The 25,458-nt window shown below is 39.6% G+C and overlaps 1 protein-coding gene across 1 annotated transcript; it reads right to left on the reverse strand.

Annotated features, from left to right (window-relative positions):
- Nucleotides 1–1,298: 1,298 nt before the first annotated feature.
- GK5 (glycerol kinase 5) lies at nt 1,299–23,568 on the reverse strand. The gene is made up of 16 exons (XM_065748559.1): nt 23,443–23,568; nt 23,204–23,297; nt 19,422–19,497; nt 18,851–18,944; nt 17,811–17,942; nt 16,354–16,429; nt 15,632–15,693; nt 15,468–15,541; nt 15,058–15,118; nt 13,802–13,928; nt 13,174–13,278; nt 10,217–10,302; nt 6,662–6,765; nt 5,458–5,517; nt 3,425–3,558; nt 1,299–2,105 (listed from the first exon to the last, which is right to left on the reverse strand). Exons 1-16 carry the CDS (start codon nt 23,566–23,568, stop codon nt 1,969–1,971), a joined length of 1,548 nt encoding a protein of 515 aa, XP_065604631.1. The 3' UTR covers nt 1,299–1,968.
- Between the last annotated feature and the right edge of the window lie 1,890 nt (nt 23,569–25,458).

Genomic DNA, 25,458 nt, shown 5'->3' on the forward strand with positions numbered 1-25,458 from the left:
CTTTGGGCCCCACTGACTGGCAAGAAATGGTTCTTACCTTTTTCTCACAAGGCTGCTGTTCAAATGCTGAGGCCATGCTGCTCCCTGAGCCTGAGTACATGGGACTAGCTGAAGGACCTCGCTACACAGACCACAGGAAGAAGAAGCTAGCAGACTGAAATAGCAGTTCATTGTTTTCCTTCTGTAATTTCTTCCAATAGGAGAGCATGTATGAAAACTCTTGTCAAAAACAGGTAAGAGAATTAATTTTTCACAAAATAAACTGCTAAAGAGGAGAAGAAAATATTTTAAGAAGTCATGGCAAAGCTGGTTACATTGAGATTTTAAACATCAGGAACTCGACTCATCTGCTCAGATTATTTTAAATTGTCTGAAGGTTGTTTTTCTTTCCTTTCTACTTACATTATTAATCCAACAGCTCTGAGATCTCTCCAACCCAAGCAGCATTTTTTCTGCCATTCTGTACCACGCATCAGGAGTTGGTGATCCCTATGGGTCCCTTACAACTTGTGATATTCTGTGATTCTAAAATATGAGACCATGCATCGTCATGAGTAATAACTTCATCCCAATTTAGCAGACCTACCATCAGCACCATGTGGATCAGTGACAGCAGGATGCACAAGGATCATTAACATCTCTCAGCTGAATTCCTGATCTTCACATGACTGATGAGGTCCGTTACTGCCCAATCCTAAGTAAAACATCTGCAGTCTCAACATGGTGCATCTCTTAAGATAACAGTGCTAAAAATTAGCTATATTTACTTATTTTTATATAATTATATTTACTATTAAACTGACCTGGCACCAAATGCAGAATTGCAGACGTTTTGGATGTGCTACGGTCAGGATGAAAACCACCAGTATGAAAAGGTGCAACATAATGCACACAGCTACTTTCAAGCAAATATTATCAACAGAATCAGATTCAGCTTCCAACAGATGTCTACTTGGGAACCCCAATCAAGGCTAGCAAAACCACATAACTACAAAATGAACACAACCCAAGGAAGTTTCGTCAAGAGGATCACAGGTGAACATCATCTTTAGGCAGACTTTAATAAATTAAACTCCTTCAGTGAGAACGAAATATGGAATAACTACAAGCAAGACCACAATATTCTCAAAATGCCAGATCAATACCCTTCTCTTTTCAGAATGGTAGAGAATTCTTGCCAGCTTTCTCAAGTAAGAAATTAACGATCTGAAACTGATTTACACATAGCCCTGAGAAACTTGTAATAATTCAAGATTAGTAATAAATGCATAGTTAATTAGGTTTCTTTAATTACAGTTCATTTTAAAAATATAAAAGTAGTAACTTCAAAAATACTTTCAACCCTGTTTTTCCTAATAATAGCAGGATGTAGTGAAGGGCTTGAAAATACTAATGTTACAGACTTTTACAAGTTAAACGTAGTTACAGGTATGCTAATATTCGTATTAATCACGCCATATAATGCAGCTTTTTTGTCTATAATTTATAAAGACAATACTATCAAGACAATATCTCGGTACCCCATCAATTTCCCATGTCTCCACTAAATAATTATCATACTCTTCTTAGAAATACCTACGGAAGTGTATGCTCCTTTTTAGATTCCTTGTCTGTTAACGTATCAAAGCTTTTAGAGATCAGAAGGGAGGTGAGTTCCTCAGTAGAAAACACATCATAGGAAAAAAAACCCAATATATAATGCATGGTTTCAAGCAGTTGGGATTTGAACAGTTGGGCCACCCAAAGGAGGGTCACTGAAGGGACACAGATGCTGCATCTGGACTACAGCTGTTGTAAGGATGATATGAAGGTTCACTATGGAGTGGTATGTCATCTAGCAGCAGGAAGGTTACTGAAGGACCCTGTAAACTTTTATATACAATTGCAAATTTCAATTACAATTTTTACCATTTTGTTAACTACAAAATCTTGTAACTTGATTCCTTCTATCACCAAAAAAGTCAATTTCTACCAGTGCAAGGAGCACTTCACCGCTTGCATCCAGGTGTCCATTGCGGGTTTGTATTCCTCCATGTCCTTCTGGGGCTCAAACACTGTTTCTATTTGCCTCAGCTTCTTTAGCTGTTCTTTGTCAGTCCAAAGTCCTATAAACAGAAAGTTCATTCTCAAGCTCAACTACAAATATGTTATTTTTGAGTTGTTTTAATTTACTTACAAGAGATCCAAACCAGAAACACAATAAGAAATCATGACAGCTTTTCTTTACTTAACCAACAACTTTCTCACTGGGAAGCATATTTTTTTTTTTACACAGTGAAACTCCTTTCCAATCGCATCCACTTGTTTGGAATGCTGACAACAGCACATCTGCTTAACTGGGATGGTTTCCAAGGAACAGCTCTGATAGAGTGAAGTTGACTTAAGTTTCATCAACACTGTGCATTCAGCTGCAGGTCCCTGTAAGTGGAGAGGGGCTGCAGAAACCAGGACTTAGCACTAGTAGCTTTCCTCATGCCCTAAAAAGTGCATAGATTGCAGAAAACATCTGCTGTTATGCATTTAGATTAATTTATGGTATTGAATCATTCTTGTCTGTCAAAAGACCTTTTTACAGTTTTAATTGCTGAATAAATCTTACCTGACCATGTAATTTTTATCTCAGTTATGTTATTTACATATCAAAACAATTTACTGGAGTATATATATCCACCTACAAAATATATTTCCAGTAAGAACCACTGTCAATTTTTAGTTTAAAGTCAAGTTAATTATATAAGCCAGTTCTTTCTGAGTAAAGCTGGATTATCCTCCACCCCCATTCATTTATTTTGTACTTATTTCTGTGAAAATCTCAAAGAATAAAGGCTCAGTTCACAGATGACAGGGTACAGCTTCACAGTGCTGAGCATAAGCAAGGCAGCCTGCTTGTCACATGATCCCTCCACACCAAGCACTGCTTCACGCAGTACAAAAATGGGAAGGGACTCAATGTCCAAGTCAAGGAAGGAGGAGGAAGCAAAGACAGGGTTTATGTCTCTTCTCCAGCAGTGTCTCTTCTATCTTCCTAAATGCAAATTAATCCTAAAAACTACATGCAGATACTTGTCACATTAAGCTTCCTGCTGCTGTTCACTTATGTAAAGCTAAAGCATAATTGGGACATTGTAATAAAAACACAAATATGGCTCTTATTTGTTTACATATGGCCATATCACTCATTTCTTTGGTCCATCAAATACAACAAGCACATGGATAAAAAGGACTATACAGAGAAAGGTTAGCACTTTTTACTACAGCTTCCCATTAAAGTGGGTAAAGTAATCCATTGTGGACAGTTTACAATTATTTGAAGTCTACACTGTTGTTTGTTGTTGTTTCTTTTCCTGATGTTTTCTCCTTATCAACAAACATACATATAATGAGAGGAAAACATGAACTTTAGATAATGTATTTGTACACATACCTGACGCAAGACCTGCTAGAAAAGCTGCACCAAGACTAGACATATCTGTATTTGAAGGCTTTTCTATTTTCTTATTAATCAAATCTGAAGTCATCTGCATGACAAAACCGTTATTACTGACACCTCCATCAGCTCTACAAGGAGAGGAGAATAAAAGATTAAAAGAAAAATAGAAGTGTTGAGTTCAAATGCTTATTTACCAGTGATTTGGGAAAGAAGTCCTGAGGTTCCACACCCTTACATAGATCCTTTCTTATGCACAAATGTATTTCCAGAAAAAGTGTTGGGTAACAAAACCTTCCAGCTGCTTAGAAAATTTCACTAATCCAAATGTACCAGCTGGAATGTTCTATACCACAAGTGCATTTCAAAAAAAATTGTTGCATATTTAGATGTTTCTAAAAGTAAAATAATGAGATACTGCCTGATTGGTGATGTTAACAGCGTTTTGCTTATTTGTACACACAACAAAGCTGGATTTTGACCTCTACATTCTGAAATAAAAACCTCTAACTGCAAAGTCACTTTCTTAATGCCAATGACATGCATTTTACTTGTTCTGCAGAAATAAAACTCACAGATTTGATTCAAGTTACAAGATAGGAAAATAAAAGAAAGCTTGCAAATGCTGTTTTACATAGCTTTGCTGCTAGATATACTCAATATTCAATCTGTTCAGTACACATTTAGCAAACCATTCCTTTATGCCGTTACACTGTGATGTGCTATTATTTCACTAAACAACTGAACAGGTTACACTCCAGTACTCCGTGGAGGACTAGGATCATCCCCATAGAAGCCACTGCAGACTGCTGCAATGATACATGACAGCCTTCTTCGTGCTTTCCTTGATAGCACTGAGACAAACAACAAGCAGGAATAGGAAAGTAACGGATAGTAAAGGTAAGCGGACAAAAGAATGGGAGTAAAATTTACACCACAGAAAATGCAATTAAGTGTATGTCATTATCTTCTAATCCTTAATCCACATGCTGAATTTCTACTGATATTACTGAAGAAACAGGAATTTTACATGAATAAAAGAGAATGTGATCACACAATTTAAAGTTTATGTTTTGATGTAAATGAGATCAGAATTTCCTAAGGAATCACTACTGCTTATCACTACTGCCCTGAGCCTAGCTGTTTCTGTATATTAACCTACTCAGGTCCGTACATGATGAAACACAGAAGCTCATACCTTCTCCCACCTTTGTACTTTCACTTTTCTTCCATCATTCAAAATTCCAATTTCTCATCTGTCTAAGTGCCTGTCAGTCTACCTCTCCCTTTGCTTGAGCATTCCTCCCACGTGAAGTGGCAGAAACAGTCTCCTCACTGTTCTTGATTGTGATACTGCAATGACCCCTGGCTGTCAGAAGGAGAACTTTGGAAAGGCTTTTCTGAGCACGGCAGGCTTTGAGGCTCTAGAATAACAAGTGTGTATGAACTAAGTACCTACTAAAAACTGCATGGTAGTTTTCCAACAACAAAATTCTGCTAAATCTTTCCAAGAGATTGTGATGAGCCTATTCCAAGAGACCACCATAGCCTCACTAAATTTGAGTCTGAAACAAAGATGGTGTCTTTCCATTTGAACTGTAAAAACATTCTTCCTCTTACATCTCAAAAAGAGGTCCAGTTTTAACCAAGTCTTCAAAAAAATCTGTGACAGACCCCACATTAAAAAATTCCAGTACAAAAGGATTTTATTATAAAGGGTAGGGTGACTGTTAGAATAGATATAGCAATGCCTATTACAACACTATGAGAAAATACACCTCAGTTTACCTCAGTTCTTTCCTGAATTAGAGCAAGTCTATCACTTACTGCCTACTGATAACCACCAATGCCAATGGTTTATTAATAAATGACCCTTCTGTGCCAAGTTTTTGAAGTCACATCAACATTTCAGTTGCTAACAGTCAATTTTTGAGCAGTAGAATTCTTACAGTAAGATGAAATATATAACAAAATTAGCATTTGTTTATACCAAACTCTCACATACCTAACTGAAGTTGCAAGGAACTTACCGAACAGTTTGAAGAGGAATGCGGACCTTCTTCACAATGATATCAAAAAGCTGTTTGTTTCTTAAAAAAACAAACAAACAAAAAAAAAACATTAATTCAGTTACCATTCTATAAAGCATTCCATAAAGTATCTACATAGCCAGAAAATAAAACACAAGGCAAAAAAATTCAACTGTGTCTAAACCACCGCATAGCAAACAAGCTTCCAGAATGCTTAAGGAAAAAAAACAAAAACATCTCTGAAACTCTGTAACATACCATTAGAAAGGCACAGATACAGCTAAATCACAACCCATTTTACTGCAAAGCATGGCACCATGGAATGCACGTTTATTCCCTGCTGAAAATGATTACGGGTTTTCATAGGCAAAATGCAACTGTTGATACAAGAAGTGGTGAAAGCACACTGACAGAAATGTCAATTGAACTATCTCCAACTGTTCTTTAAAGGGAGTGTCTGAAAGCTTCAAGTCTGACTTGTTCTGAACCCTAAACACAAAGGCTCTCTACCTTGTTTTTAAGAGACCCAGGCTTCAGTTCAGGAATTACTGCATCTCAGGTTTCTTACAGGAAGGAAAGAACTACATTTGAGACAGCTGCAGCGATTCAAACATTACCTTCTCCAGACACCCTAGCCTCAAACTGTATTCACATTCAGTTCCAGTCATGCTGGCTGGCATTGCAAGGCAGAACAGTATGCTTCACAGTGAGCTAGAGATGTGATAATACCAGTGACTAACTGCAGTATTTCAGCCTTGACAGATTGGTAAATTCTTGTCCATCCAAATGTTTCAACTATACATTTCAAATATATGTAAGGTGCCTGTAACTGCGTTTTAGAAAAAAACGAAGATTCAATCTTTAGCCAAAGAGCAAATATGAGTGGGCTACAGCTTCTGAAGAAACACTGTCAAGAAAGTAAAGACAAGTTTTCAACAAAGTATTTTTAGAATATGTCAAAAACAGTGTAATTTAAGAATCTCTATAAGTCAGATTTGTAACAAGAACTCCAAACGAATTAACATACATGGCTTTATTTGTAATGTGTTAAAAAAGAAAGGAAGAGACAGCTGAAATTCATTTTCAACATTACTACAATGGATGACTACAATTTGTATTTTACAAACTGTGAAAGTAAACAAATCTATTTTACATTGCTGGCTTAAAACAAGACAGAGTGTGATAACATTAAGCAAAGAATTACCTGAAAGCTACTGATTCCAGGATAGCTCGTACAAGATGGTTTCTGGTAGTGGTAGGTTTCAGCCCCATGAAAGAGGCACATAAATATGGGTCATTTGCAGAAATCTGCAGAAGAGATTTCATAATGAGTCTGGTAAGGCATGTTTGAAAGCTTTTGAGAAAGAAGACAAATAATAAGAAAAAAAAAGTAACTTACGACAATTACAGGCAGCATAGTGAAAGAAGAAAATTGAAAACAATATGTGAGCAGTATATAGTGTTATTAGCTAACTCTGAACATTTTAGTTTCTTTCAACAGCAGTGACTTCTTTAAAACTGACAGACTAAGTAACACTAACATTCAGGACTTCTCTTTAAAGTTCATGCAGTATACACAAAGTACCCAGGACAGGGCACACTGATAACTGCTGTTCTCTGGCAAAATGGCACTTTTTTTTTTTTAACCCCCTTCTCTAAACTTCTGAAAAACAGACTTACAAGTCCACTTGTGTCAGCATTCACTCAGTGGAGCCAAGCAGACATCAGAGTTTAAGAAATGTTCTAAAAGATGGGGTCTTAGAACACTGACAAGGTTGGTAATCATTTTTGTTAGCTTATACAACACTCTTGTTTTCAGTGACACTGATTAATAGTTCCCAACAAGAATTCTAATGATCACTAAGTTGTCTTTTTTCTACTGGTGGACAGATTGATAAATATCCTCTCCAGCTCTCCAGTTCTTTGATGAACTTTATCACAAGGTATTAGTTTGCTGGTCCTAGCTGGTCTGTGACAACATTAAGTCTTATTTTCACTGTAGACAGTAGTTTTTCATTTGAAACAATTCTTTCTAGTTGCAGTGTGTTATGTATTAGTTACGACAACACTTAATGAAAGTTCAAATTTTGTGCTTCTAAAATGCACGAACACATTTCCTAGGTAAATGAAGAAAATGTGAGCATATGAGAAAAATTATATGTGGATAAGCATATATGCAACAGGACAAGAATGGAAAATACTGAACTACCACTTAAACAGTAGATCATGATCAGCAACTACCAAAAAGCCTGGGTCCCTAAGCAGAACAAACATTTGAAATCAAAGAAAATACTCTTCTCCCATATACAAAAGTACCCTTTCCAACCTAAGGATGGATCTGTGCCACCCAGAAACATAATGAAGACTCATTGTTCACAGATCTTCGTATAAAAGAAAACAAACCCTAAAGTGTGCATTCAAGCTCCATGTATGGTAAGTATCTTGAAAGAATCAGTCAGTTAAAATACTAGTCATTTCCAAAGAAATAAACAACAAACTGAAGAACCAGGTAGTAATACACATACATTCACACAGACCAACAAAGAGCTCTGTTTTTGCAGTTACTACCAACCACAGCAAACTCCTGTCTCTGATAGAATGAGTAAGAGGAAGAATGATTAGTGCACATCTTCACTCAATTTCTTGTCTGCTTTCACAGTGATGCCCCCTTCAGTGTGCTGCAACACAGCAGTAGAATCCAGTAAGAAATGAACTTGTTCTTACCACCTTAATACGGGTATCAGTATAGAAGATTTTACTCCGTGCAGGAAATGAACACATAGGCTTCATGAAAACCCTCCGTAACTGCCATCATTGCAAAGTCTAAGAAACACTACCACATACAACCATTTGTGTCAGCATCTAGCCAGTGACACTAAGCACACATTACAGTTTCAGATGAATTCAGCTCTGTTTTTGTGTTCCTTTTCAGATCATTTGATCCATTCCCTTTCTAAACTAACATGGATTCTGTCCATGCTGATCTACTAGGATTCTATTAGTGGTTACCAGGTGTCAAAAATGAACAAAAATCCCTTTCATCTTTTCCTTTAAGTATTGCTCCTAAATTTGTAATGGGAATATTCAAACTAGGGATAAAGATGACAGAACTAGTGTTTACCAAGAAGCTAGCTGGGTTCATTCTGGAAACAGTGCAAAGAAAGCAAGGAGGAAAAAAAAGAACACACAAAAGAAAACAAACCAACATCTCTAGAACTTAAATATTACTAGAATTAAAGGGTCAAAACATAAGGTTCAGACTAACATTTGTCTGCGTTGGGAATCCTTTCTGCATACAGTGGAATTTGCCCTGGCTCAGTACTTGCTTACTCAGAGCATAATTTCTCACAGCAAATGCTAAATGGAAGCACCTTAGCATAATCATGCTTTACAATGCTAAAAACAAAGCTAATGACTAGGACAGCTGTCGGACAGAAGGTTGCTGGGCTATCTGTAGGTGAAAGTAATTATTTCTAAGACACTAACCCTGGGAATGATCAAAGTGAGTACTGAAACACTAAAACAAGAAAACAAATAGAAAAAAAAACAAACAAAAAAATAGAAAACAAATAATTTTTGTGGATAAAAAATGGTTACTCTCATGGTGACAAACCCACAGCGTAGGAACAGCCTCTAGGTCAGCAGCAGCTACACTAGCAAGACATGCTCATTCTCTTCTGTATGAAGGTCTGTCTAGGAGCACTGACTTGCAGCTCTTGTCACTCTGTGCTGACAAATTACAAATTATTATTACCAACTGTCAAGCCCATACTGGAAGTAACTGTTCTGCAGCTGCATGGGCAGGGTGTCAGCTCCCCAGCTATCACCATTTGTCATCTAACATAATGTATTAACTGCAACTCCTATCAATCCCAAACCAGACTAATATGCAACACTGACCTGCAAAAGCAACACCCTTCTTGCTGCCTCTACACAGCAACAGTATCTCACCTCCATAATGAAATGCAAAGGGGATCATGAAACAGAGGTGGAAAGGACAGACAGAAGATAAACAGTCTTTAGCATAGCAAGAAGAAACAATCCAAAGCCTGTGATCCAGAGGGGATCAAGGAATTGCAGGAAGCTCCTCAATCAATGAGGAAAACAAAAGAAAGCTATTGGAAGATGGAGGGGGACTAAAATGAAAAATAAATGCCAGGGAATATTTTCCATATGCACTGTCTTCAATAACAACAGCAACAAAGCACAAAACCTACTTTAGTGCAAAGAACCTAATTTAGGTTAAAATCTGTGTAATCAAGAAATTGTCCATTATTATCTTTGCCTTTTTGCATCAGGACCTCCAACCTTAAACATGTACCTTAAATATGAGTAAATACTCTGAATTACAAACTATATACTGAAAAGAGGCAGGATACAAGGAATTATTTTAGCACATTACTTCGAAGTGCTGTCTCAATGAAGACTCTGTATGAAGCAGGGAAGATATGGATTCAGTTTATCTGAAGACAGAGGACTGTGGACAAGTCATATTTTATCTGTCAGGTCACCGTCTACACAATGGAAGTAATTTCCTCTTCTGTAGGATTTCAATCTTGCAAGGGAAAGGTCTGTTTGAGCACTCTTACCACAAATATCCTCACGTGATGTGGTGAGGGACAGAGAAAAAGAACATGAATATTAGAGAATAAATATGGTGTTAAGACGTAAATTACTACATAGAAACAAGATAGAAGTTGTAGTTTTAGCTAAGCTATTAAGAGTATATTCTTAATTATATTAATAACTATAATTTTACCTGAAAACCTGGGACAAAACAAACGCCTTGAGAATCAACAATACTCCGTGCCATTTTTGCTGTTTCATCTACACTGGTGAAAAGATCTGTAAAGATGCATAGTACATACGCTTTTATTGTTTGATTTCTTTATATACTATTAAGAGACAAAAAGCTAGAGCTGGGCTATCTCCTTTTGTAATACTTCACAGTCACATCCCTTTGTAACGTTTCTCAAACACATTCTAAGGGAAACCAGTACTTGTCATGTATTTAATGTCCATCAGTCACATAAACTCAAATGAAGACTAAATTGAAAAAAGACCCTCCCCTATCTGTCACACTATTAATCTCTGTGGCCTGTAAAAGACCATTAGCTTTCCACATAAACAGATATAAACAGGAGTTGAGATGGCTAACAGCAGCACTAGTATCTAATAGCACAAGTATGCTAATAAAAAAAACTCACTAGATATCACGAAACATGAAATACATTTTCCCTTTTCCTCTGTTATTGTCAGCCTAAACACCAAGGGGCTACAGAGGAAGTCCTGCTCTCTTTATATACCTCTCTGATTTTTATTTTTTTATTTTAAGTGACTGACAAGAATATCAGGTCCCATTATCACCTCTTTCACAGAGGCTACTGTAGCTGTATGACTCCTTTCAAAACTCATTACAGACATAACCACTTGAAGACTGTTCTTCACCCATATAGATTCTTTATGTGACCACATAACGTCACCAAGACTAGAGAGCTCCTGCTGGTGAGGGGCCTGAAACACAGGCTGAGGAAATGCTGAGGGAGCTGGGATTGTTCAGCCTGGAGAAGAGGAGGTTCAGGGGAGACCTTATCTCATCTATAACTACCTGAAGGGAGGTTGTAGTGGGCTGGGGGTAGGCCTCCTCCCTCATGTAACTAGTGATAGGACTAAAGGGAATGGCTTCAAGTTGCACCAAGGGAAATTCTGGCGGACGTTAGGAAACACTTCTCTGAGAGAGTGGACAGGTGCTGGGATGGGCTGCTCAGGGAGGTGATGGAGTCACCAACCCTGCACACGTTCAAGGATCGTTTAGAAGTTGTACTGAGGGACATGGTTTAAGTGAGAACTATTGGTGATAGGCAGACAGTAGGTCATTTCCAACCTGATTCTATGATATCTACTGTTTCATCTGGTTTAAGAAGTAAATTCGTCTATCAAATACAGGTTAATCTAACACAATTCATCTCTGACAGAAAGCCTCTTGGAAACTTACCAGAACTGTCAATTTTACCTCCACAAATGCATGAAAGTTTTGGATCCTACTGTGCCCAGACTAATAAGCCTAAATCACATATTTTTCTTCTTCTTGCACTTGCTATTTCTGAACCATATGGTAGGATAGAGAGTGAAAAAAACTGAGTGAGATTCACTTCAGCTTGCAATTTTAAATACCAGTTTTCCAGAATTATTAGACACACTACTACAAGAAAACTATTCAACCAAGTTTGTCTTGCAACAGAAATCTCTACTTCCAAAACATTATTGTTATTACATATCTCATCTACATACATGTTAAGCCTCATTATCCTTAACTGATGCCATTAGCTTCCTTGGTTTTGGCCCAATTCTTTCAGCAAAGCAAAAGATCTACCCTTCCATCCACTTGTAAAAAAAAAGTTTCTTAACATTGTTTCTTTGCAATTGTATCTCCAGAAAATAAAGGTCTTGCTTATTTTAGATACTTATAGAAGCATTTCTTATTTTACTTTTTAAATCTGTTTCTAGAGTTTCCTCAACTTTTGCCCACGGTAACCACTGTAGGTCACATCCATTTCAGTACCAGCTGACTAAAAATCATTTATGCTACTTGCTCTGCATAAACCAATAGTATTCATTTTAAGAATGGATAAGTAGCAAGAAATTTGAAGTAGTAAACTTACTTATGTAGCACTGAACTATGTATGGACATGTGTAACTTCCTCAAAAGATTAATGGCTCTATGTAAAGACCCAAGAATCAATGCAAGTCCTACTCAATCCTGCAGGAGATACAGATTTATATGTATATGCACATATTCACCAGAAGTTGAGAACTTAATCATGGGAGTTGGTGGTGAGCTATACTTCAGGAAACCCTTTCTCAGATAATCCAAAATTTGGGTCATAAACTCATTTTCTGCATTCCAAGAAGGCTTACTAAGCTTCTAAGCAAGACAAGTATATTAGAACACTGAGAAAAAGTTCTCCTATAAATAATCAGAAGTTCTCAACATGAACTACTAGATGGCTAGGATATTCTTAGTATTTTATTAAACAGATGTACACAAGTATTTTCATTATGTTATCAAAGGCAAATGGCACACACTTTCCATGTGCAACACACATGAAACCATTCCATTTGAAAATAAAGTTATGACTCAAATCTGCTGATAACTCTGAGATGTAGAGTTAGTAATGTCCCAAAAGCAATAAATAAGTATCCATGGATTGCAGCGTTTACAATTAACTGACTAGTTAGAATTAGTCAGTTCCCATGTTTCTCCTTAAGTCCAAATACCACAAAACAACAAACACCAAAGAAGTCTCCTTTATACAATTTCTATTTAAGTCTGGATACCAATAAGGTATTAGGAAGCTTGTTATGCTTGGGAAAAACCATATGCTCATGAGTAAAACATACCAAGAAAATAAAAATACATATGTAGGATGGCCTCACAGACAGAATCTGAAGAGGAAATAATTATGCAAAACATGCGCAAAACAATCTAAAGCATTTTAAGAGGACAGATATAAATTCCACTAAATCTAATCTATCTGCAGTAAACACACTCACCATAGAAACTTCTTCAAAGATTGTGGATTTTCCACTGTCCAAAACACGTAGGCTAGTTCCTTCAATTATGTGTTATAACACAAAGCCCAAGAATATAATCCTACAAAGCAGACTAGTAAGTAGTAATATAATACCTCCTACTACAAATCAAGAACTACTTACTTATATCCTGAGCCCATTTTATGGTTGTGCCAATGTTTGACATAGAGCCTTCAGTCAAGTAAACAACTTCTTCCCCAATCTTCCAACCAATCAGTGGATAGAGACCTTAATTATTTTCCATGAAACAGAACAAAAGACCTAATGAAATCACAGTGCTTCCAGGGAAACATGGAATAGCAAATCCAACTAAAAAGACAGTTTTTTTTTTTTTGTATTTCCTTACAAGAAGGAAAACAGACACTTATGACAAACTAACAAACTTGGCAGACCATCAGTGTTCATAACTACAACACTTTCAACAGCAGAGAAAAACAGATGAGCTCATTTTTAGTATTTTAAAATTAATATTTGTTAAGTACATACTTAAAAGTATAAGGGCTCAAGGGTTGGAACTTACAATGGTCCATTAATCCATTTGTTCTTTCTCCTCTGCTTTTCTGTTCTTAGGAACGTATTTCAGGACTACCAAGATTGCCAGAACTAATTAAAGATTTTTAGAGTCCTCTGTCCTGAAAATGTTTTTAACCTGTTTTTCTACAGCTCAAGACAGGAGGCAGAGCGTAACAATTCTGTATTAACACCATGAACAACTGCCAAGTAAAATGAAATTATCTAAAACACAGCTTACCCTTGCGTGATGCAAAGAGATTCCCTCCTGTATTAACATTCCAGAAACCACCTGTACCCATTGTCAGTTTAACATCTCCTGGGTGAAAGCAGCATTCTCCAAACATTGCTGACTGCTGGTCAGCTACCTGCCATCACAAAGATACACTGGTAAGTTAGCTATCAACATACAAAGCTGCTGGATTTTAAAACATTAGTGCAAACATTTCAATGTACTGAATACAAATATCTATTCAGAAGAGAACTGAGCATAGAGAGTATCTCTATTTTATCAAGTATTTCCAGGCCGTTCTAACACAATTAGATTTATCACTAGAGGCAAATTAAACCATGTTTTAGTTCCAACTTCTGAGATATAAACTTTCAATGCTGAAAAATGTTTTGAAAATAAAAATTCTCTATGGTTTGAGTGTTTAGTAAGGAAAATGGGGCTTCTGCAGTCTCAGGGAGAAGAAAGAGGGTAACCTGGCTTGAATTTCTCTTCCTCCAAATACAAAGTTGTAGTCCTGACATTGTCAACTCCCTTTTTACCTGCTGCCCCTCCTGTACCAAGTTATTCCATGGTGACTTTATCCAACAATAATTTGTTAAATGTGTCTATTTCAGTTTGTGAATACAGTATATTTACAGCTGAAACTACGATTCTAGAAACACCAGGAGGAACTCATAATAGAGGATATGACATCTTTTCCATTTATCTCAGTTCAGGCAGATTTTTATACATTACTACAATAACATGTTTTTCTTATCTAAACTTTAACTACTAAGACAATAAAATGTTATTCTCCACTTGTTTTTAGTGAAAATAAATTAAATGTACCACAAATGGATCTACCAGTGAACACCCTTTACACTGAACAGCTGAACTAGAGAGATCTTTCCCAAACTTAGTAATTGTACGATATGCATAGAGTTTTATCAAAGCCAAGCCAGGCTGTATCCCACTGCAAGCCTGTATCTAGAACAACTGTTATTAAGCCAAAGAGAGATTACTGCAGCTTAGAATAGAACCCAGGACCGTTAAATTCTATGTTCAGTACTTAATCATTTGGTCATCTAACCTCAATGGACCATAATCTCTAGAAATCCCTTTCCACTGCTCTCCTCTATACTGTAAGCTTAGTTTTTGAAGCAAAATTTAATAACTAATTCTACTATAGTTAAGACACAGTGAAGGAATAGGGAAAGCTTGCTAAACAAGCACATATTAAACCAGAGCTAGGTAAATAAATATACATACAGTATATACATACTCACCAATGCCATTATTGGAATAGGTACCCCAAATATTTCAGAGTCAGCTGATCCAAAATTGAAGCTTAAAATAAGTTTTACATTTTTGTTAAAACAAAACCTAAACATGCAAGGCCTATGTACATAAATTAAAGGTAATGCTACATCTTTGTTTTAAATAATGTCTTAAAACTTATCACTTTAAGAATTACTGATGGTAAAAATAAAATTCTGGATGTAGAATTAAAATTGCACTTAGAAATATAATCAGTTTAAATTGTTTTCATAAATCTCTATTTACTGTCTCTCTATATAAATATATAATATATATAACGCATATATTACTATATTTTCTGTGCAGGTTATGTAATAGTTTTGTAGAAGCAGTTAATTTAATAGGTACCATATCCTTTAAAATAAACCTTCACAGTTACCTTGTGTCTTTCACCGGAGGATAAATAGACATCGGAATGGAAAGTAAATGACACAAAGTGGGGTTCCAACATTTCTGAAATAACAGGGCAAAAAGCAAAAACATCAGAAACACTGAAAGTGCAGCAAATAGCAATAATATTTATATGGTATCAACAGCACATACCGTAAAGGGTTCAAAAACACCTGTAGAACTGGCATTTGAGTAATCTGTAGCAAACACAGAACCTAGCAGAAAAAAAGAAGGTTTTAGATGCCGAAACGTTTCTTCTTTAAACATCTCCACAGCTCCCATGGAATATAAATGCCTGTAGGCAAGGTCATACTGAACCATCGCTACCCAAAGAACTCCTGCTGCTGCCTGCAATGCTGCTGCCTGCAATGCATGTATCCTAATCACTTGACTTTACTCTCATGAAGATGCCCAGAAAACAGCTGGTACTCTTCACGACATTTAGATCACTGACTGCACTGCATTCCATCATTACCTATGGAACTGCTGAGGTGCCAGTCCTCACATAGCTACCTGATCTAGGACAGAAACTTGTCATGCTTCCACATTTTTTGTAATTCTCATTTCCTTTGTTTTGACAGATACTTTTCTTCAGTCAACACTATTTAGTTGAAATAATTTTCTTTAAATTTTTGATGTTTAAAAGGCTGATTAGACAGAGTAATTACTTCCTTTTTTGATTACCCTTCCAGTGCTCAAAAATGAATTCAGAACGTTTTTTGTTTAAGAAAAAATAATTTAAAATATTCATCAATAAAGAAAAAGCATATATAATCAAAACATACTAAGTTTATCACATTTAAATTCAGTAGTCGTGAACACTGCTTAGATTCCAGAACATTTCATTAGCATTTAAGAGCAACTGTAACACTCACCTTTAGTTAATCTATACAGTAACCACGTGTCCACTGTTCCAAAGCAGCAGTTATTTTCTTTGGCAGCTTCATCAACCTGGGAACGAGCACAGAAAAAAAAAGCATTTCAATTTGGATACAATGAAGAGAAACATATTTCCTGACTCCTGTTTTTAGTTTTCTTTGTAGTTAATGGTAATTATGTCCTTAGAAAATAAGTCTCAAATGCCCAACATTTCTTCTAAGAAGCATGAGCCAGCTGTGTAAGTAATACTCTCACACAGAAATACTGTTTATGATCATAACAGAGAATAAGGACAGAAGCTGCTGCAAAGAGAAGAACATCAATTAAACTTCTAGTGCAGCAGCATCAAATACCTGTAAAGGGAAACTTTCTGGTCACAAGAGCAGCAGAGGTGAAGGAGTGGTAAATAAAGCAAATAAGGACCAAAGCATACTGTATGCCAACAAAATAACAAGAATAGAAGGAATATGTCTCTTAAAATAAAACACGTGCTCAAGAAGAATGAAAACAGAGGAAGTACTGTCTGGTTTAAAGAGTCAAATCATTGCTTTCTTTGAGATTTTTTCCTCCTTTAAAATGGGAAACTGATGTTACACTGACATACTGTGTACAGCTACAGAACTTAGAAAAAGAATGTGCAAACTAATTCACATGAAAGCATAACTGAATTATTCCCCACAATCAAGAAACACATTTCTGAGCTTCATGATTTGGTAGTCACTCATTTTAAATACCAGAGCCTGAAAAATCTATGAAGAACATTCATTTCACTCCGAAGCCCCAGCAGCTGCCTATCTTTTAACTCTGTAATATTCCAAATTCACAGCTTACATCTTCAACAGACCCAATCAAAATATGCATGTAAAAATTAGCACTGACCATCTCAATAATTAGGTGTATAATCGACAGACTGAAAAAAAACCCATACAGGGATTTCTTTATATAGGAAGGACAAAAATGGATGATGATGATTTTCTTAAAAAATAACTTGAAAATCATCAGAAGTAATAAAAAAAATAAAGTTATAAATACAGCAGGAAATCAAGGAAAAGAATAAGGAATAGAGCAGACAGTTGAGTAAGAAACAGAAATAATATTAATAGGTCACTGTTCCATTAGATTAATTCAGCACAACTTATTTTACATGTGTTTTCCCATTTGTAGTGCAACAAAATGTACATATAATTAGTGTTTGATTGTTAAGTATCCTAATGCACAGGTAACTATAAGAACTGAGAGAATGCAGACTAGCAAGGTAACAGTGCCAGCTGGGAACACACTATAGAAAATAAACCTGCAACCAACTTTAAAACAAAATATAATAACTAAGAGCAGAATTACACTAAGTGAAAAACTGATTCTTCTGAGGAAAGGAACAAACAAGACAAAAACACAGAGGTTATAACCAGCAGTCATTATTACAAATTAAGGAAGTTTTCCTTTTCCAGCTTACCTCAGGTATGTTTTTAAAAACCCATGACAACTTCATAGAAGTCTGTTGTGTTGAAAAGGTAAGGAAACTCGGAGCCAAGTATCGATCATTCCCAGTAAAGAAATGAAGCACTGTAAAAATAACATGGATTACCTGTTTCAAAAGAAAACAGTTACTTCTTCAGTATCTTCCTTTAAATGTTTCTTGTAAGTACTAAAGGATAACAATATAGGCAAACGCAATGCTCATGCTCAAGTCCTGTCAGAAAATCTTTACATACGACTTCAATGGCAGCCTACCCACAACAAACACCCAAAAGCAGCTGCACTAAGCAGGTCTGTCTTCACAACTTCTGCTGACACACCGATAGCAACTGTTCCATATTACAGACAGGTCCCCTGTCTAAGCACAGCGCAGCTGACAGTATTACACACTGTTAATCCCTTGATGGTTCTCCTAGAGCTAACAAACTCAATTCTGTTTTAACAGATTAATCAAAATTTAATCATTAAAACTCCACTCAAAACCCATGACAAGATGCAGTTTGTAGCTAGCTTTTGCTATGCCACTACTCTTACAAAAAATTAACTTCAGTTTTCCCTATTGAACATTTCTTATAAAAGCATGGGTAATGAGCAGCATAAAACACATCACCCTCTTTGACCTCATTAAAAAGAAAACACAACATCCAAAGCGTTGCCAACCACAAATTACCTACACTCAAAAACTGTGCTTCAGCAGTGTCAGCATGCAATGTTCTTACACAGTAACGGGACTGAACTGTAACAGAAAACATGACAGACTTACAGATATCTTTTACTAGATAAGTACTTCATGCACTTATTACTTATCTTTTACTAGATAAGTAACTTCATGCACTTATTTCTCGGTACCATTTTCCATGCAAATCTTGTTTACTTCCTTGTTAAATGTTTTAGGCTGCAGTGTGTCATATGAATATGTTCACAAGGTTTGTGCAGTATTTCATGTATCATCCTTCCTCTTCCTAAAGTGAAGCAGTCATAATACATTCAAGCAATATGCTGCTTAGCAAAATTTACCTTGAGCAGAAGGGACCTATTCCAGGAATTCACAAGCTCAGCACTCCTTAAGTCTTGCCAGCTTATGAAATTATGAAAAGGTTTCCCCGTCCTCCTGAAAAACAGTATTGGAACATCCTCAGTTCAAATCACAGAATGCATACAGCTCCACCTCAAAAATCAACATGATACACCACTTCCAACCATGATATTTAACAGTAGGTCAATTCCTAACAGAAGGACACGCACTTGTGTTAGGTGTGAGAAAATGGCAACAGGCACACAGACATTTTGGGCAAAGGCTTCTCATCAGGATTAAAAAAACCAACACAACAAAACACAGAACCTTAAAGTCACAGAGTCACGTAAGGATGGAAAAGACCTTCAAGATCATCAGTCTGACCAAGATATATTCACTTCTTCCAAAGTATCAAAACAAAAACTGAGCTGCTTTCAAAGTACAGCTATACCAACGCAACAGAGCATGACTGACACTGGCTGCCTGACCAAGTTCATGATTCCTACAAGCTGCTTCTGTCCAGATCACAGCAATGAACACAAATTCATTTTAACTAACACAGCATATACTTACTTGTGCCATGTGATGAAAGTGGATCTTTGTGTTGAGATGCCAAGAGCAGCAACTTGCCTCATGTGAAGTCCTGCAGCTGAAAAATAAAAGAAAACAAACAATAAATTGAAGAAAAATATATATATATATTACCTGTGTAACATAAGTATAAAATCTATGGAATATAGAGGAAATAAACGGAACACAGAATATAGGTCTACACAGACTGGTCACCTGAGTAGCTATACCAGCAAAATAATGGAGAACCTGCACTGCTCAGGGATGCAGCAGTGGCACTGTGACCCTTCCTGCCATCTGAAAGGCCGTTTGGAGCCTGACTGCAGCAAACCCAGACACAGGCAAGCTGCAAGGCACTAAGACTATCACACCCGCATGCAAGAAACCAGTTAAAACGTGAATGCCACATGGATGAATGTGAATGAAAGCACAAAGAGATGAGTACATTTACAAATTTAAAAACAAAACAAACTGCAATGATGGAAAGAAATCCCATGGAAAAGCAAAACTAGACTGATATTCGACATCAGTCTTTGGTAATGACATAGCTCATCTTAAACATTACATTCCTCAAGATTTTATAATTAATAAAAATAAATTTATTTATATAATTTAATCAGTGAATGCAAAAAACCGTACTTCAAATTCAGAAGAAGAAAAATGTACATTTGGGTACAGGCACATTCTGCTGCTAAACTTCATTTTCAAATAATTGCAGCAAAACAGCCTTTCTAGTATATCATAAGTTCATAAGTTCATTAGGTTGGAAAGGACCTATAAGATCATCTAGTCCAACCATCCTCCTATCACTATCTCTACCCAACTACTAAATTAAGTCCTTTAGCACCTCATCTAAACGCTTCTTGAACAGCGCTAGGGATGGTGCCTCAACCACCTCCCTAGGCAGGCCATTCCAGTGCCTGACCACTCTTTCAGAAAAGAAATGCTTCCTCAGGTCTAATCTAAATCTTCCCCGGCGCAACTTGTGGCCATTCCCTCTCGTCCTGTCATTACTTATCAGGGAGAAGAGGCCTACCCCGCCTCACCACAACCCCCCTTCAGGAAGTGGTAGAGTGCAATAAGGTCTCCTCTGAGCCTCCTCTTCTCCAGACTGAACAATCCCAGCTCCCTCAGCCGCTCCTCATAAGACTTGTGCTCCAGGCCCTTCACCAGTTTTGTTGCCCTTCTCTGAACACGCTCCAGGGCCTCAATGTCCTTCTTGTAGTGAGGGGCTCAAAACTGAACACAGTACTCAAGGTGCGGCCATACCAGAGCTGAGTACAGGGGGATGATCACCTCCCTGCTCCTGCTGGCTACACTATTTCTAATACAGGCCAGGATGCCGTTGGCCTTCTTGGCCACCTGGGCACACTGCCGGCTCATGTTGAGCCGAGCATCAACCAACACCCCCAGGTCCTTTTCCTCTCTACATTCTTCAAGCCATTCTGCCCCAAGCCTATAGCATTGCATGGGGTTATTGTGGCCAAAGTGCAGGACCCGGCACTTGGTCTTATTGAACCTCATCCCATTTTGCTCAGCCCAGCTGTTCAGCCTATCCAAATCCCTCTGAAGGGCCTCCCTACCCTCAGGCAGTTTGACACATCCTCCCAACTTTGTGTCATCTGCAAACTTACTGAGGGTACACTCAATTCCCTCGTCTAGGTCATCAATAAAGATATTAAACAAGATGGGCCCCAAAACTGACCCTTGGGGGACACCACTCGTTACAGGACGCCAGCTGGACTTAACTCCATTAACCACTACCCTCTGGGCACGGCCCTCCAGCCAGTTCTCCACCCAGAGAAGAGTGAACCTGTCCACACCACGGGCTGCCAGTTTCCTTAGGAGAATACTGTGGGAGACCGTGTCAAAGGCCTTGCTGAAGTCCAGGTAGACTACATCAACAGCCTTTCCCTCATCTACCTGTCTGGTCACCCAGTCATAGAAGGAGATGAGGTTGGACAAGCACGACCTGCCCCTGGTGAACCCGTGCTGGCTGGGTCTGATCCCTTTATTGCCATGCACGTGTCGCGTGATCTCCCTCAATATCATCTGTTCCATAACTTTCCCTGATACCGAGGTCAGGCTGACAGGCCTGTAGTTCCCCGGGTCTTCCTTACGGCCTTTCTTGAAGATGGGAGTCACATCGGCAAGCCTCCAATCTTGTGGGACCTCTCCAGATAACCAGGAATGCTGATAGATGGCAGAAAGTGGCTCGGCAATCACCTCTGCTAGCTCCCTCAGCACCCTTGGGTGGATCCCATCTGGCCCCATGGACTTGTGGCAGTTCAGATGGAGGAGAAGATCTCTGACCGTCTCTGCTTGAATCACAGGGGGTGCATTATGCACCCCGTCCCAGACTTCCAGGTCAAATTGATCAAATCAATTGATGCAAGCAGTGAAATCTGTTTCCAGCCACTTTCAAAGTGGCTCAGGTCAGCTTCCCCAGTACCTCCACGTATACTCAGAAGCAAAGTATGTGACAAAGATGCAGTAGAAGAGTCCACGTAACTGTCAGACTGGCTCTTTTGCCCAAAGCACTGCTGCTCTGAAGGGTCCTCAGCCCAACTACTTGGGCAAACCTCAAGTATACTGCCAACTCACAGCCTCTGACACTTGCAGAAGGGCTTTCACAGGGAAGGGCCCGCCTGACCCGCCCATGGCTCCATTTGCTTTTGGCCCATCCTCCCCTCTGCTCACAGTCCTAGCAGTCCTGCTGATTCAGACTATTACAATAATCAAGTGAAAATCAGATCAGTGCTTTTGCAAGAGTGTCAGCTCCACCTGCTTGCACAAGCACTACCGGCAGCAGGAGCATATCAGAGGAGGACCTAGGAGTGGGTGGCTCAGGAACAGCAGCTCTCCCTCTCAGCAGCAGCAGGTCTGAGCTGAAGACAAAACCAGACCAGAATTGCCCCAGCTCACTGTCAGTTGGCGTGGCACTTCTCCCACCTCCTTTATGAACTATGAGCTACTCCCAACACTTTTGTCAACCATGGTGCTCTCTCAGTTCCTCTGTGAACTGGGTTTATTAGCAGAGGGCAAAACAGAAGATACGGGCAGCTGGTGAGCTGCTTCCTGGAAGGGCCAAACTCAGCCAGAGAGGGGCGGGACAGTACAGCCTGGGGCACTTTCTACCTTGGTGCCACACCACCCCACCTCAGCTCATATCTGCACACAGAACCACGTCTCAACTCCACAACAAAGCACTCCCGTGTGTGCTCTGTGCAGTCAGAGGTCGCCCCTGCCCCAGCACCACGCCCTCTCACGCGCTGGCACAAGTGCTGGCAAAGCTCTGCTGGCACAGCCAGGCTGTGGTGATCAGAAGGGGGATCAGACTTCAGCACAGAAAGGAGAATGGGACGACTGCTCTGACAGTTCTGTAGGCTCACGCTCGCACTACACAAGAACATAAAAGCGGTCTGCCGATAGCTCACGCAACAGAAGCTTCTAACAGCAACCACTGAACCTTTGCTTCCTGATTCATCGCACAGAACGGGAGGGGAAGGGAGAAGAGTAAGCTGAGACAGAGGGCACAGCCACGCGGCACCGCGCTCCCCTTCCCGCGCTCACAGCCCCGGGCAGAGCGGCGACAGCGGGCAGCGGCCCCATGGATGCTCAGCTTTATCTAACTAACAGCCCCACGGTACCTAACAGCTCGTGCTCAGATAGGAATTTCCAATACCGTTTCCAAAATAACTACTAACCGCAGCTCCCTAGCTCGCCAGCCACTCAGCTCCGCCAAGTAAAGCCACGAGCTCCGCGCAGCCTTTGCGAGCCCTTACCATGCACGGCCTCCTTTATGACACCGACAAACTGACACCACAGCGCTTCAGGATCCAGTTCGACCCATCCAGGACGGGGGTACAGGGACTCCACCTGCGCACACGAGACACAGCATCACCGCGAGCCCCGCTCGCAGCCGGCGCCCCTGAGACGCGTACAAGCACGGGCCGCGCCGGAGCGCGCACGGCGGAGCCCCGCACCGCAGTTCCCAACGCGGCCCCCCCCCACCCCGCGTCACCTTCCTGCAGCTGGAGCCTCTGACGGCGGCCGCGCGGTCGTAGACGTGGCACTTCACCGCCGTGCTGCCCACGTCCACCCCCACTACGTACAGCTCGGCGCCGCTGCCCGACCGCCCGCGCGGCATCGCCCGCCGCGCACCGACAGCCGAGTGCGAGCGGCCGCCCGCCAAGCGCCGCCAGGCCACGCCGCGGGGCGGGCTGCTGCCGGCCTATGGGCGCGGACAGCGCGGGAGGCGGAGCGCGGCCCCGCGGGCTGAGGCCTGAGGAGGGGCCGGGCCCGCACCTGCCGCGTCCAAATGGCGCCCGAAATGCGGCGTTTAAACAAGGCCAGCAGGAATGAGCTCTGATAAATACGCTTAACCCGCCACGAACACTAGGGAGAGCTTAGTCTTAGCCCCAGAATTTAATTAGAAGAGGTGGTCAGTTAGTTTTAACTCCTCGTTTAATTAGAATAGGAAGAACAAAACGGCACTGAAAATGCTTCTCCCTGAGACTTTTGGTCGCCCCCCACTTAAAAAGTCTTATTAGAAACAAACACAAGGGATAACTTCCTTGTGTCGTTGTACCTTTAAACCGGGAACGGCAATAGCAGCGGAGGTCACTGGGACAAAGGTTCGGGCACCCGGAGCAGAGCGGTGCTGGGAGCCTCCTCCCCAGGGAACCGCTCCTTAGACAGTTCCAGTCTCTTCCATTTCTGCATTGAAAACACGGGCCATTTGTTCAGCCATGGAGACAGTAAGCGTGTAAGGTAAACCTGCCTGCAGCCCTGCCCACAGCACGGGGTTGTACTTGATGACCTTTAAGGTCTCTTCCAACATATGCCACCTCATGATCCCATGACCTTAAATTCTGTTCAGCATTTATTTTAACAGTAACTTTAGATATGTCTTGAAAAGAGCCATAATTTACACATTCTGAGAAGAAAACAAACTGACCCAACTTGTATAGCTGCTCTCCATACATAATCTCAGCTATACAGCGTGTGGAGAATTGCTCAATTTATAAGAGTCTTATGAAACACTAATTTTACGTTATTGTTCCAATTGCAAAGTGATAAAAGAAATGCAATACAGGAGACAATGGAATTTTTCAGGCAGATGCAGCTTGCCCGTACATGACTTACCTGGCACAAACTTACGTGATTTTGTCATAAATATTTCCACACAAGTGCTATTTGTTTGTCCAAAACCTCTTACCTTTAGTGAAAAATCTGATTGTCAACATACACAGAAGATGGATGTTCATCGTAGCAGAGGCCAGAAACATTAATTTGGAGTAAGGATGAACTAACACTCTTCAGAAGTCTGTTATATCGCACTGTAACAGATACTAAACCAGCACAGCGTAAGCTACCATGTTCTTCTTCGTTTAAATGAGAGCACACGTGTTTGTGGCTTGTTTTTTTCTTCTTTTTTCCTACCCTTCCAAAAAGCAGAGCCTTCACACACCTGGAGTCAAGCACCAATTACCACTTTCCCATACTTCCGTATCTTCTGTGCTGGAATCTTTATAGTTTCTTTGCTCTCTGGAAAGCGCAATTATTTTCATCTCTTAGTGGAATATAAACCCAGTGAAGGAGCAGAGGCACTCCAGGAACTCATCCAATACTGTGAGCAAAGGAAAGGAGTTATTATTCCAAACAGCAGAACTTCAGGGATAACAAAATAATCTCTGGCAACAATGACAGCATCCATGCCACGAGGAATTTGAGTATTTGTAAGAGAAGTCACCATGCCCAGCATGGTTCTGTCAGCAAGAAGGACCCTCCAGAGGGTTTTCCAGTTATCCAAGTCACAACAGGCCAAGAGAGCTGGGAGTGCTACAAATCCAGCAGTAATTACTAGAAAGATCCCCAGGCTTCAGGTACAAATCAGACTTGGCACCGGCACCACTGACAGAACTTCAGTGGCTAGAACCCTGGAGAGCAAGACCCAAAGCCCTCAAGTCATGTTTGATTGTGTTTTTTTTCCCTTTAAGTTCCATTCCTTTCCTTACCTGTATTTTGTCTCATCAAA

The sequence above is a fragment of the Cyrtonyx montezumae genome, unplaced genomic scaffold (genome assembly GCF_038088225.1).
Source record: "Cyrtonyx montezumae isolate F1298 unplaced genomic scaffold, pur_monq_1.0 scaffold_5, whole genome shotgun sequence".
NCBI classification, from domain to species: Eukaryota; Metazoa; Chordata; class Aves; order Galliformes; family Odontophoridae; genus Cyrtonyx; species Cyrtonyx montezumae.